At 52.5% G+C, this 12,041-nt stretch overlaps 1 protein-coding gene across 2 annotated transcripts in view; it reads left to right on the top strand.

Annotated features, from left to right (window-relative positions):
* Window positions 1-12,041, top strand: part of TTC7A (tetratricopeptide repeat domain 7A) — a 117,054-nt gene that overhangs the window by 36,325 nt on the left and 68,688 nt on the right. For both annotated transcript variants that reach the window (XM_045885050.3, XM_045885053.3), the window contains exons 6-8: window positions 7,258-7,336; window positions 8,123-8,280; window positions 8,865-8,928. In XM_045885050.3, coding sequence (XP_045741006.1) covers window positions 7,258-7,336; window positions 8,123-8,280; window positions 8,865-8,928 — 301 coding nt within the window. The remainder of the gene's footprint in view (window positions 1-7,257; window positions 7,337-8,122; window positions 8,281-8,864; window positions 8,929-12,041) is intronic.

Here is a 12,041-nt window from a genome sequence, read left to right as displayed (position 1 = left end):
TGGTTCTCTTTTGCATGAAGCAGCTCCAGGGGTGAGGTGCAAGGGAAGCCAAGGGCGACGCAATAGCAGGAAAGTTGACTGTCCCTGTCCAGGGCCCTGACCTCACTAGGACCTGAGTCTCTGGGCAGCTCCCAGGAAACAAGAACGTGAGCTGCAGGCTTCTTCCCCCAGAGTGGGCAAGGGGCCATTCTCTTTGGAGTGGTTTTTTTTTCCCCCTTCCTTCTACCTAGACCTGCAGAGCCTCTTCTTGGCTCTGGGCTGAGAGTGAGCTTGAGCCACGTGTACTGAACCAGCTGGGCTGTATGTTTCGTGCGTGTTAAAAAAACAAAATTGTTTTTTTTAATTACTAAAGCAATATGTGCTCACTGTACCAAAACCAAACAATAGAGAAGGGAGTGTGTGTGCTTTCTAAGGGAGTTTCCTGGGCTCGGCAGGTTGTTCAGCCTTATAAAAGCACTCTCCCTCGCTGAGGGCTGTGGGTGTGTGTGAGTGGGGGGGGGGGGGTGCGCAGCTGCCTGCTAGGTGCTGACTTGAGAGGCAGCTAAAGCTGCCTGGGCAGCAGCCGGCTGTGGGGAAGGGGCTCTGCCCTAGAAGGCCCGGCCTCCTGTGTGGTATGACCCCGTGAGGGGTGTCTTCAGTCAGCAGCAATTTTGTCTTATCCTTGACAGCCCACCCACTATCTGCAGGGCTGAGGAGGGCAGGAGACAGAGTGCTCTAAGGGGGATTCAGGGGCCAGAATCCAGCAACACGGAAGCCCCAGAGAGCCTCCTACTGACCTGTGTCACTCTTTGGGGCACAGGAAAGCCTCTGAGGCCCATTGGAGAGAATATACTCTCCCAGGCTTTCTTAATGCACAGCCTGTTTTTATTGTTAGCACCCACTCATTACCCGTCCCGCACCTGGCTAGACAGGAAGGATCTCTTTGCCTGGATGTCCTCAGTGCCCTGCAAGGGAAGCGTCACTACCTTTTTCTGGGACTTGGGGTAAAGAGGAGAGCTCTAGTTTTTGAAACTGATGCTATGGGTCTATGGCAGGAGTGAACAGCTTGATAAGTGTTTGAACTTCACCTGACCTTGCCTCCTGATTCAACCCTCCAGCTGGTGGGATCGGCCAACTGGCTGTGTTCTTCTCGGTCCTTGACCAGAAACCTCTCCTGCGCAATCAGTGTCAGCCCTGAAATGGGGACTTCTGGCCAGGGTCCCATGCCGCAGTTGTCTGTTTAGATTCCATTCAACCATAAATTCCATGCAGTTTCTTATTCTCTGTTTCAGATCAAACCAAAAAACTAAACAAAACAGTATTTGTTGCGGACCTACTGTATGCAAAACACTTTGCTAAGCTCTGAATAAATTCAGGAGTGTGGCTGATTTAACAGACTGTGTGCTCCTTACCTGCAGGTCCACGAAGGAGATATTCACTCCCTCAATTCTGTCTCTCCATTCATTCCACGAGTGTTTGTTGAATGTCTCTTGTCAACAGGGTTGATGACCAACCAGACGCTGGGTGACAGTAGGTACTTTGGAAAGACTAGTCACTTAGCTGAATTTCAGGAGTCCTGGAGTTCACACAGCCAGGAAAGGAAAGTATAACCCTGCTGGGTCAAAAGACAAGCATTGTCTTTCTCAGGAATCTTTTTAGTTTAAAGGGAGAAAAGTCTGAAGCCTTGGTGCCTGTGGTAAGCCCGCCCCTCCCCTCGGGAAGCGATGGCCTGGAAAGGCGGGTGTCTACCAGGCTTTCATTTTCCCGTTGGAAAATGGGAGTTTATTTATTCCGCAATGATTTCTTGAGTGCCTTCTATGAGTCAAGCATTGTGCTGGTAGCTGGGAGAACAAAGCCTGCCTTACCAGCCTCATCGGAAGCTGTGAGGATAGAGTGAGACAGAGCACCTCGGAAAATCTGCCCGCTGCCTGCTGCTGACAAGGGGGCTGCCAGGGGCTCGCCACCTCCTCCCACCTCCCACCTGGAGGCCTCCCTCGATGACCCATCCCTGCCTCACACCTCTGTCTTTCTGTTCCCGGCCAGCCAGGCTTGACTTGAGTTGGGATCAATGGCTTCCTGGCTTCTCCACACGCAGCCTGATTCTGGGCCAGGGTTGGTCTGAGGCCCTGTTTGGATATTTGTTGAAAGTGGCAGCTCTGCTCTGAAAGGTCAGCACGAGAGACCGAGAACAAAGAGATCTTTCAAGTTGCCCTCTCACGGGGCTGGACAGAGCCCCAGCTCTACCTGGCACGGGGAGCTTTCTCTCAGGCTGGTGGGAGAAACCCCATCTGATTTCCCATTTCCCGGAGGCATAAGCTGAGGCAGAGGGCTGTTCCCGACATCTCAGGACAGGTCAGGGCCAGCTGGGATCCCAAATCTCTCCCCGTACAGCCCTGGCCACCAGAGCCTCTGTGCTGGTTTTTCTCTTTATGGGCATTCCGTAAATATTGGGATTTACCCAAAAGATGCCTGAGGATGATGACTTGCCTTGTGAAAGGATTCCTGGGAGCTGATTTAGATGCCAGAATCCCTTACAGATTTGAAAATAGTAAAATTACACAACTTTTTGGACATGGGATCTTGTGAAAATGTAGTTCTGAATCCTTCATTGTGTGCGTATGGGGGGGGGGGGCAGGATCCCTGAGAGTCTGCATTTCTCTGCACCCGCGCCCCCCGCCCAGGCGATGCCAGTGCCTCGGTCTGGGGGCCCTCTCCTAGTGTTGATGATGTGGAGACTAAGGCAGAGAGAGGACAGTCCTTGAGCTGGAGTGGGAAAAAGAGACCGTAGTCCCTCTTGGCTCTGGGCTCCTGGTAGCAGCCTGAGCTGGGCTGCCAGGGAGGAAGGTGGCAGGGAGCCCACAGAATGGAAAGTCACCCACAGGTCCCAAGAGCCACGGACTGACTCTGGGCCCCAAGGCTCTGGGGCAGTCCCAGGGTCCAGTCTCTGGGCCCAGCCTTGCCCCAGCCTGTGGCCATTGGCCCAGCTGCCAGGGCATTGCTCTCCTGCAGACTCCCAGAGCCAGCCATTTCTTCTCTTTTCTGGAAGCCCATGCCTCCTGTCTTGTTGCTCTCTCCTGGTGGCGGCTGGTGCTGGGCTCTCCTCTCAGCTGGCCTGATCTCTGGCCAGCTAACACTGGGTTCTTTTCTAAGGCAGAGGCCTCAGTGGGACTGAAGGGCCTCTGCTGCAGGCTCCTCCTACTTGGGCTCCTGGGGACTCCTAGTCTGTCCCTGGGTGTGGTGTGTCTCCCAGGGAAATCCTGTGTGTATGTCCCCTGCGGGGGCAGGGCTCACGGGAGGAGACAGGTGGACACAAAGCTGGGAGATCCCCTCAGGTACTTCTGTCCTCTGCCCCCTACCCATTCACTCCTGGACTTCCAAGCAAAATAACATGGCAGATTAAAACATAATTTAATAAGATCTTTAGGGGCACCTGGGTGGCTCAGTTGGTTAAGCGACTGCCTTCGGCTCAGGTCATGATCCCAGGGTCCTGGGATCGAGTCCCACATCGGGCTCCCGGCTCAGCAGGGAGCCTGCTTCTCCCTCTGACCCTCTCCTCTCTCATGCTGTTTCTCTCTCGCTCACTCTCTAATAAATAAATAAAATCTTAAAAAAAAAAAAAGATCTTTAGGACCCAAAGTAAAAGGGGAAAGGAAAATAACTATTTGGTGTGCCTCGCCCACATGCCCGGGTGTGTTTGGGCTTTGCACACATTCATCTTCCTGACAGCACTAGGAACACATGAGGAATCCTCCTCCTGTGGACAGGGAGGCAAGGACTCAGAGTGGCTGCTACACTTTCCCAAGATTATGGATTTAGGATCTGGCTGCAAAACTAGGGTTTCCGTGTCAGGTTGTCCCTTCTGGAACCTGGCTTCTTAGCATGGGAGAACCTGAAGACACTGAGGCTCATCCAAACCGATGGTTTTCAAAACTGAAGGTCCATAGGAACCCCCTGAAAACTTGGTAAAACCCAGATTGCTGGACATTGCAAACTGCACAACTAAAGGGAGAGAAGAGGCCACATCAAGGAAGGACTTACAGAAGCTATCCCAAGATGAATGGGGCAAAACCCTGGACACTGTGGAAGCCACCATTGTCCTGGAGAAGAACCTGAACCAGGCCCTTTTTGATTTGCATACCCTGGGTTCTGCCCGTGAAGACCCACATCTGACTTCCTGGATGGCGACTTCCTAGCTTTGACCTGAAGATGACCTCAGTTATGGAACTATTCAGTGGGCACAGACAGCAGAAATGTCAAGGAGAATTCCTATCTTTCTGGAAAGAGATCAAGGAAAAGTGGATCCTAGAAGCGTGTGTGTGTGTTGGCGGGGGGGGGCCTGTAAAGTCGAGAGATAGAGGTGAGAATTCTCTATTCTGTGATCCAGCACAAGTTCTAGGCTCACCCCTGCATGCACGTGTTACATGCACGTGTTACATGCATGTGTTACATGCACAATACAAACCCAGTTCACTGCAAAGGTTGTAGGAGCAGAATAATAATACAAAACATGATCCACTTGCTAAAATAAGCCCTGAGTGGCACGCACAGAATTTAGTCAAAGCAACATAGTAAAGGCTTTGAAAACCGAACTGATATTAGAAATCCCACCCACAGAAAGGGAGACAAAATGCATGGTCTAAATGTACCCAGGTTGTAGGCTGATTACCTCAAAATTTAAGATGGTTGGGGTGAGGAGGTAAAAATCAACATTACCTGGAGGACAAAGGAACACATGATGTGACATTCGAAATATTATAATAAAAAGTTACTCAACATTTAAAAAAAAAAAAAACAGATCGCTGGGCTCAGCCAAGAGTTTCTGATTCAGCGGGTCGGCGGGGGGGGGTGGTCTCAGACTTTGTATTTTTAATAGATTCCCAGGATGCTGATGCTGCTGGTCCAGGGACCACACTTTGAGAACCTGTGTTCTAATCTATTGTTTCTCAAAATGTACCTCTGGTAATACACAAGGTGGTTTTGAGTGATATACAGACTTAACTTTTTGTAAGTACTTCTATTATTTAGTATCTACTGGCAAAAGAAAACAAAAAGGAAAAAAGAACTAGCACACCAAATCCATGATTCCAGGTGTTTTTGATTAAGATGCATCTCCTAAAGTAAAAAAGAAGATGTAAAGAAAAGTGTTGCATAAATTAAAACGTTGATGGCGTGCAGCTAGGAGCAAAACTTGTAACCGTGGGATGCAGATGACAGAAGTCTGGGAGACGCTGTCCACACTGAAGGCCTGGCTTGGTAGAGGAAGAGACCGTGCACAGCCCACGGAGGCGAGCCCGTCCTCAGGCTTCGTGGCATCAGTGGCTGCGCCCAAACTTGAATTGTTTATCAGGACACCTGTGGTTCCCTGGCCTCTTAGCCCCTCCTGGTTCTTCTGAAGCTCTGGACAGACTGGGAAAGGTCATTGTGCCTCTGCTTCTATCCCTGTGGTCTTTGTCTCCACTCTCAGCCCTGCAAACAAGGGTCTGTGTGTATAACGTTGATGGTTTGCACATCTTTGCTTTCTTCTCTGAAACCAGAGGTTCCCAGAAGGCGGGGACTTGGTCTGCCTATTTGTCCTTTTATGGCTCCAGGCCCCAAAGCCCCCAGGAATCTGTTCTGTGCATGGAAGATGCAGGAGGGGCGCCTGGAACTTTCCTGGCTGCCACCTTTGGCTTTTCACCTCTCTGTAGTCTTCATTTCTAAATTTGCCGACCTGGCGGCCTCTGCTTTCCCCTGTGAGCTGTGATCCAGGGAACCCCCAGAGCAAAGGAGGAGGGCAGGGCTCAAGCATTTGCTGAGCACCTGCTGTGTACCAGGAGCTGTGCTAGTGCTGAGCTTCGGGAGCCAGACAGGAGCCCTGCCCTCCGAGTGCACGGTGCACGTAAACGGAAAATGACCGTGCAGGGTCATGCTTCAGAAGAGGAATTAACAGGGAGCAAGAGGGACGCAGGCTGGAGGGGCAAGTGTGGGGAGGGGTCTGGGAAGGCTGCAAGGAGGAAGTGTTATTGGAAAGGCTTTCTGAGGATGAATGCGGAAGGGCTGTTTAAGGCCATGGGAGGAGTCTGTGACAAGACTTGACATAGGTCATATGGTTGGTTATTCAAAAAGGACCTGAGGGGCGGGAGACGAGATGGGTGAGAGGCGAGGAGCAGACCCGCCAGCGCCACGATACCATTGTGAAGACCTAGACTGGATTCTGTGAGCCCTGGGGGTGCTGATAGAGGGGCTAGCCTTGAGGGGGGGTGGGGGTGGTAAAAGATGACGTTTGTGTGTCAGGCATACAGACCCCTCCAGGGTCCATGGAGCAGTGTTTCAAACTGCAGGCCACAACCCATCAGTGGTTTGCAAGACCTGTTTAGTGGGCTGCAGCCAGAATTTAAAAAAAAAAGAAGAATAGAGCAAGAAGTCAAATTGGAAATACCAGAGTGGCCTGCACTAAGTAGAGCTAAGTAGTGTGTCAAGAAACTTGCTTCCAGGGCGCCTGGGTGGCTCAGTCGGTTAAGCGACTGCCTTCGGCTCAGGTCATGATCCTGGAGACCCAGGATCGAGTCCCGCATCGGGCTCCCTGTTCAGCAGGGAGCCTGCTTCTCCCTCTGACCCTCCTCCCTCTCATGCTCTCTGTCTCTCATTCTCTCTCACAAATAAATAAATAAAATCTTTAAAAAAAAAAAAAAGGAAGAAACTTGCTTCCGTTTTATGTAAGGAAAGTGTGTGCATACTGCGTTACAATCTAAAATGTATTTTTTTTATTCTGGGTCACACTTTAAAAAGCTTGCAAATTATTTCGAGGCCCAGAGGGCTGGCAGGGGTTGGGGGAAGAGGTGTGACTGGCCCTTGTGGTTATCCAGGCCCCAGGTGATGCAGGCTGGTCCGGGGCCCTGGTGACAGGGACTGAGAGGTGAGGATAGACCCCAGCGTTGACCAGATGTGCTGGGGGAAGATGGAAAATTTGAGGCGGATTCAAGTCAGTCTGACACCAGCCAAGGCTTTTGGGCCAAATGACATCTTGTTTGAAATACTCAATCTTGGTCCCCTTCTGGTGGTGAGCTGGAAGCCAGGGTTCCTGGGGGGCTGTGGAGGAGAGGGATCCTTCCTGTTCTTTGGTCGACAGTGTCCTGGGCTTCTAGGATCCTGGTGTCACAGCTCTGACCTTTCAGTCCAGTTGAGTGTTTTCAAGTAAAACTCAAATGGGCAGGCTCCCTGCTTGAGTCTGCAGGTTTGATGATGATGTCTGTGGGAACTAAGCTGGGAATGACCCTGCTTCTGCTGTCTTCCCCCTAGGAACATCGTGAAAGGGATGAGAGAGCTTCGGGAGGTCCTACGTACAGTGGAGACCAAAGCAACTCAGAACTTCAAAGTGGTAACACAGCGATGCCTCGGGGCTGGGTGCTGGCTGTGGTTGGCTTATACAGGGGCCACTTTCAGTGGGAAACAACAGAAGTGCTAGCAGGCAGCCTCTGAATCAGGGATGACAGTATGTTGCATGCACGCTTCTCCTCTCCCTGTCTGTTCTCATGGCAGACATTGTTAATCGATCTCAGCATTCTCTCCCACCAAGCCTGGGAAGCACCCGCAGCATCCCTACCTCAGCACTGCACAGAGCCCCTAGCATTAGATCAGAGTTAAAACCCAATGTCATCCCTTCCTAGCAAGGTGGTAGGCTAACTCTTAGGGATTATTTATGATTTTAATAAATAACCTGGACTCCTTTTCCTGCCCCAATTCAGGCCTACCTTCTTAGGCTTTAATTCACCCCAAATCAGAGCCACAGCTGCTTCTCACTCTAGAATTTTTGATCAAGTATCAGGAAGGTATGTGGTCAAGAGCGCTGCCCAGGCCAGTGGCTTCACGCTCTGCAAGGGCCTGCTGAATACTCCGAGCTGTGCTGGGCTCCATGGGGCCAGAGGAGGAGGAAACGTACCTCCCGTCTAGGAGAGGACAGAGGACAGAAGATTAAGTAGAAGCCATCAAAGGCCAACAGAAGGGGTGGGGTGGCCTCAGTGCTGGAAACAGAGAGAACAGGGGGCTCCTTGGGAGTGGAGTGGAGTGGTGGGCCTCCGAAGGGGCAGTGCACTGCAGGGCTGGCAGATTTGGCCCGGTGGTGGGCGGGGGGCTTTCTGGGTCTGAGTTCCTCCCTTTCTGCCAGATGGCGGCCAAGCATCTGGCAGGGGTCCTACTACACTCCTTGAGTGAGGAGTGCTACTGGAGCCCCCTGTCCCACCCACTGCCTGAGTTCATGAGCAAGGAGGAGAACTCCTTCATCACGCAGGCCCTGCGGAAACCTCACCTCTACGAAGGAGACAAGTAAGCTCTGCTGGACCATGCCGGTCTCATGCCACGCTTGGGGCTCCGACGTCCCCTCCCTGTGCCCTGCACTTTCCTCCAGCTGCCACCCAGCTCACTGTCAGGCAGGCTTTTCAGTTATCCGCAGGAGCCGAATAGACCAGGGAAGACTGTCTCGGGATAGGGGCTGGGAGGAGCATTCTAGAAGGCATCCACAAGTCGAATTATTTGGAGGTTACCTGCCTTCCTGCTAGTCTGCATATACCTCCTCTCTTATTTGTTAAATAATTGATGACAGGATCTGAGCGGCTCTCCCCTGCTCCTTGTCCTGGCTGTGTCATGCAGCCCTGGGCCCTGGAAGGGACATCTCTTCCCCCAGAGCATCTGCAGTATTTCTGGCCCCGCCGCTCACCCCAGCCTTTCAGATCCAGAACTCTGCGGCTTGAGAAAGAGCTGCAGGTAGTATCGGTGTCTGTGAATTATGCAGGAGGGCGTCACCTTACCAGGGCCGCTGCTGACTCCGGGGCCGGAGGGCCGGGGTGGCGGGCCAGCCGCTCTGCTTGGAGGCTTGTGCTGGACCCAGTGCTGCCATCTGTGTCTTTCAGCCTCTACTGCCCGAAGGATAATATAGAGGAAGCCCTTCTGCTGCTGCTCATCAGTGAGTCCATGGTACGTTCCAGGCCTTTCCCTCTCTGCCCCGGTGGGGTAGGGCTGCGGGACCTCAGGCACAGGCCGCCAGGTCCCGGCCCAGCTCAGCCTCCCACGGATGTCCCTGAAGCAAGGTTCTTGCATCTGCCCCCCGCACGGGGGTGAGGCTCACTTCCTAGGTTTGGGTCTGGTGCACAAGGCTGTCTTCGGGGGCCTGAGTAGGGACTGAGTTAGGAGTCCCCAACACCTCTTCTGGGATTATAAAAGATGCTTATCAGTGAGTCAGCAGTGTGTATTGGGCAGCCCTGTGCTGGTTCTGGGACCGATGTGAGGGGGTGGAAGGGGCAGGTGCTTCCAGTTCTACCACTGTTAGCTGAGGGCCACCGGCAAATCTAAAACCTCCGAGTCTCAGTGAATTCACTCATTCACGCAACGGTTCGTTATTATCATCTTTGTGCCAGGCCTGTGCTAGAAGCCGGAAACACGGCAGCAAACAAATGGAGAAAAGTCTCTGCCCTCATGGAGCTTACATTCTAGTGAGGGAGGTGGACAATTAATTAATTAGCGACTACATTATCCAGGGTCCTAGTGTCTGAGTGCTATGGAAAAGTAAAGCAGAGGAGGGGTAAAGCATGCCGGACAAAGCCTGCATGAAGTGCTCTTTGGCTGTTTTCACAAGACCCGTTTCCCCCCGTGGCAGGCGGGGAGATGAGCCAGGCACGCACCAATGTATGTACATACCCACACGCATGCACGCATGGGCCCTGGAGGCTCAGTGAAGGAGAGGGGTGTGGTCCAGGGAGTGGTAAGAAGGATGGCCTGGACTGGTCTGGGGGAGGCGGGGAGGGGTGTGCAGGAGCCACAGAAGCCAGGGGTGGGGGTGTGCTACAGAGGAGTCCAAGGCTGGGTCTGAGCCCTCTAACTGAGGGGCCTCTCGGAGCTTGGGAGCTGGGAACCCCCCAGGTTGAGAACTAACTTTGCTAAACTGGCACATCTGAGAGCAGTGTGTGGAAGTAGGAGTTTAAGAAACAAGCCCCCATGAACAGATGGAAACGAATGCACCCTTGAATAGCTGGGGCCATGAGTGCTTTGGTCAGTGGGTTTCCTCCACATCAGTGGGTCCCAGCACGTAGGCAGGATGTGGGGCACTGGACTGGGGCGGCAAGAGATCATAGCCTTCCTCAGCTAGGCTGTGGTACTAAAAGGTTTACAGGGTCATGCAGGTGAGGGGGAAAGTGGTTGTTCCAAGGAGGGGCATCTAACTGGTTAGCCTAAGGTGAGGATAGAAATACCGAATGCCAGATTTGATTTTCACGGGAGAACAGTGCACTTTTCACAGAAAATGGGCCCCCACTCTGACCACAGACTGGGCCCCGGTTTCTAATAATGGAACCTCAGACATAGACCAGATCCCTCCCTGCCCCCCTCCCCCCACACCTGAGCCATCTCCCCACCCACACCCTCGGTTGCAACTGCACTTAAGTCACCTGTCTGGGGAAATTCCTCTCCCTGTGCTGAGGATTACAGGTGGGAGGTAAAAAGGTGAAAGCCGAAACATTCCTTAGGTCCTTTCTCTGCCAGATTCCAAGCTGATGATCTCAGAGAGGGAGGCATTTTATGTTGAGCCGTATGACAAATAACAATTTCATACACTTCAGTCTAATATATTCCCATCTTACAGATGAGAAAAGTAAGGTTCAGGACAGGTATCTGTCTTGGTCAACGTCATATACTAGTAATCCTCACAGCCATGATTCAAATCATGTCTGCCTCCCTACATAGCTTCCAAAGCATGGGCCATGGAGCACAAGCCCTGGACCGCAGTCCCGATTCTGCCACTTCCAAGCTGCTCTGGTTCTCAGTTTCCTCATCTATAAAAGGGCCAAGGGGGTGATTTTGAGACTCAAATGAAACGAGGTTCAGGGAGGGCTTTATCAACAGGGACATGCCTGTTGGCGTGAGATGGCAGGGGGGCTGAGGCTGGACTCTGTCTCTCCCAGCCATTTTCCGTGGCCTCTGCCCTATCTGGGTGCCCAGGATCAGAGTTCAGATGCCTTTCCATTAGGTTATCCCCCCTGCCCCCACCCCAAACCCTCAAGCTGCCCCCTATCTCAGAGTGGAGAATGGCCTTTTACTAAAAGGGGGCCCACATTTGGAGCCAAGAGTTTTCCTAAATATGTGATTTCCCTCCTAGCAGCTCCTGCCCTTTTGCAGGAGGCTGTGTGACTTGATGGCCTGTCCCAGAGACTCGGGGTGCGGGCCGGCTTGCCAGGCGGCGTCTTGGGGATTCCCTGAGCATGCAAAGCAGAGGAAGTTGTGCACTGGGCCGGGAGGAGGCACTCCTCCAGGGCCTGCTAGTTTGTTTCCTCTTGCTCACACCCAGCCTGTCACACGTTTAGAAACTTCAGGAATTGGGGGGAGAGCTTTGGAGTCTCCTCTACAGAGCTTTCCTCCTGGGATCTGGATCTGGCCTCAGTGGCCTGGAGCTGTTTCTCAGAGTGACCGGATAGCCTCTGGCTTCTCTCTTGCTCTCGTTTCATACCCTCCTTCCGTGCGGGTCCCATTCTCGGTCAGGTGAAGTCACCACCGTGCCCGCCTCCCAGGCTCTGATCCCTTCGCTGAACCCTGGGGCTCAGCCTGGCCCCCAGGTACTTGCAGGGTTTTCCTCATCTCCTTTTGGTGCTGCCTGGGTGTGGCCGCAGTTGATAGGCAGAAGCCTCTAGAACAGCAGCTGGCTGTCTTGGCTGCTACTTAGCTTTGCCTAATACCTGCAGAACCCATTATGCTGAGGTAAAAGCTACTCCAGCACAGTCAGCCCAGGAGACACAATCATCAAAACTCCCCACCTCCAGGATCGCCGGAGCACTTGTGCAGATTTCTTGAGCATGTCGGCCCCTATTTTGTGGTTTGGAACTCAGAGGAGTAGCCTGCAAGCTGTCCTGAGTGTGGGGCCGTTACCTTGGATATGGTTTTTGTAAAAGGCTAACCGAGCATGATCAGAATGAATAGAGAACCCCCCCCACATCCTCGTGTTTCAAGAGGTAAATAGAAATCTTACAAATGCCGTCACAGAAATGCAACGTGTGCGAGTGATAACTGGTTGAAGAAGATTTGTGTTTTGGACCTAGTTTTTA

This window comes from Mirounga angustirostris, unplaced genomic scaffold (genome assembly GCF_029215605.1).
Source record: "Mirounga angustirostris isolate CCGP_5_RB_7025 unplaced genomic scaffold, mMirAng1.0.hap1 SCAF_10, whole genome shotgun sequence".
Taxonomy (NCBI): domain Eukaryota; kingdom Metazoa; phylum Chordata; class Mammalia; order Carnivora; family Phocidae; genus Mirounga; species Mirounga angustirostris.
Note: the sequence above shows the minus strand (reverse complement) of the source record. Positions and strands in the feature narration are given on the sequence as shown.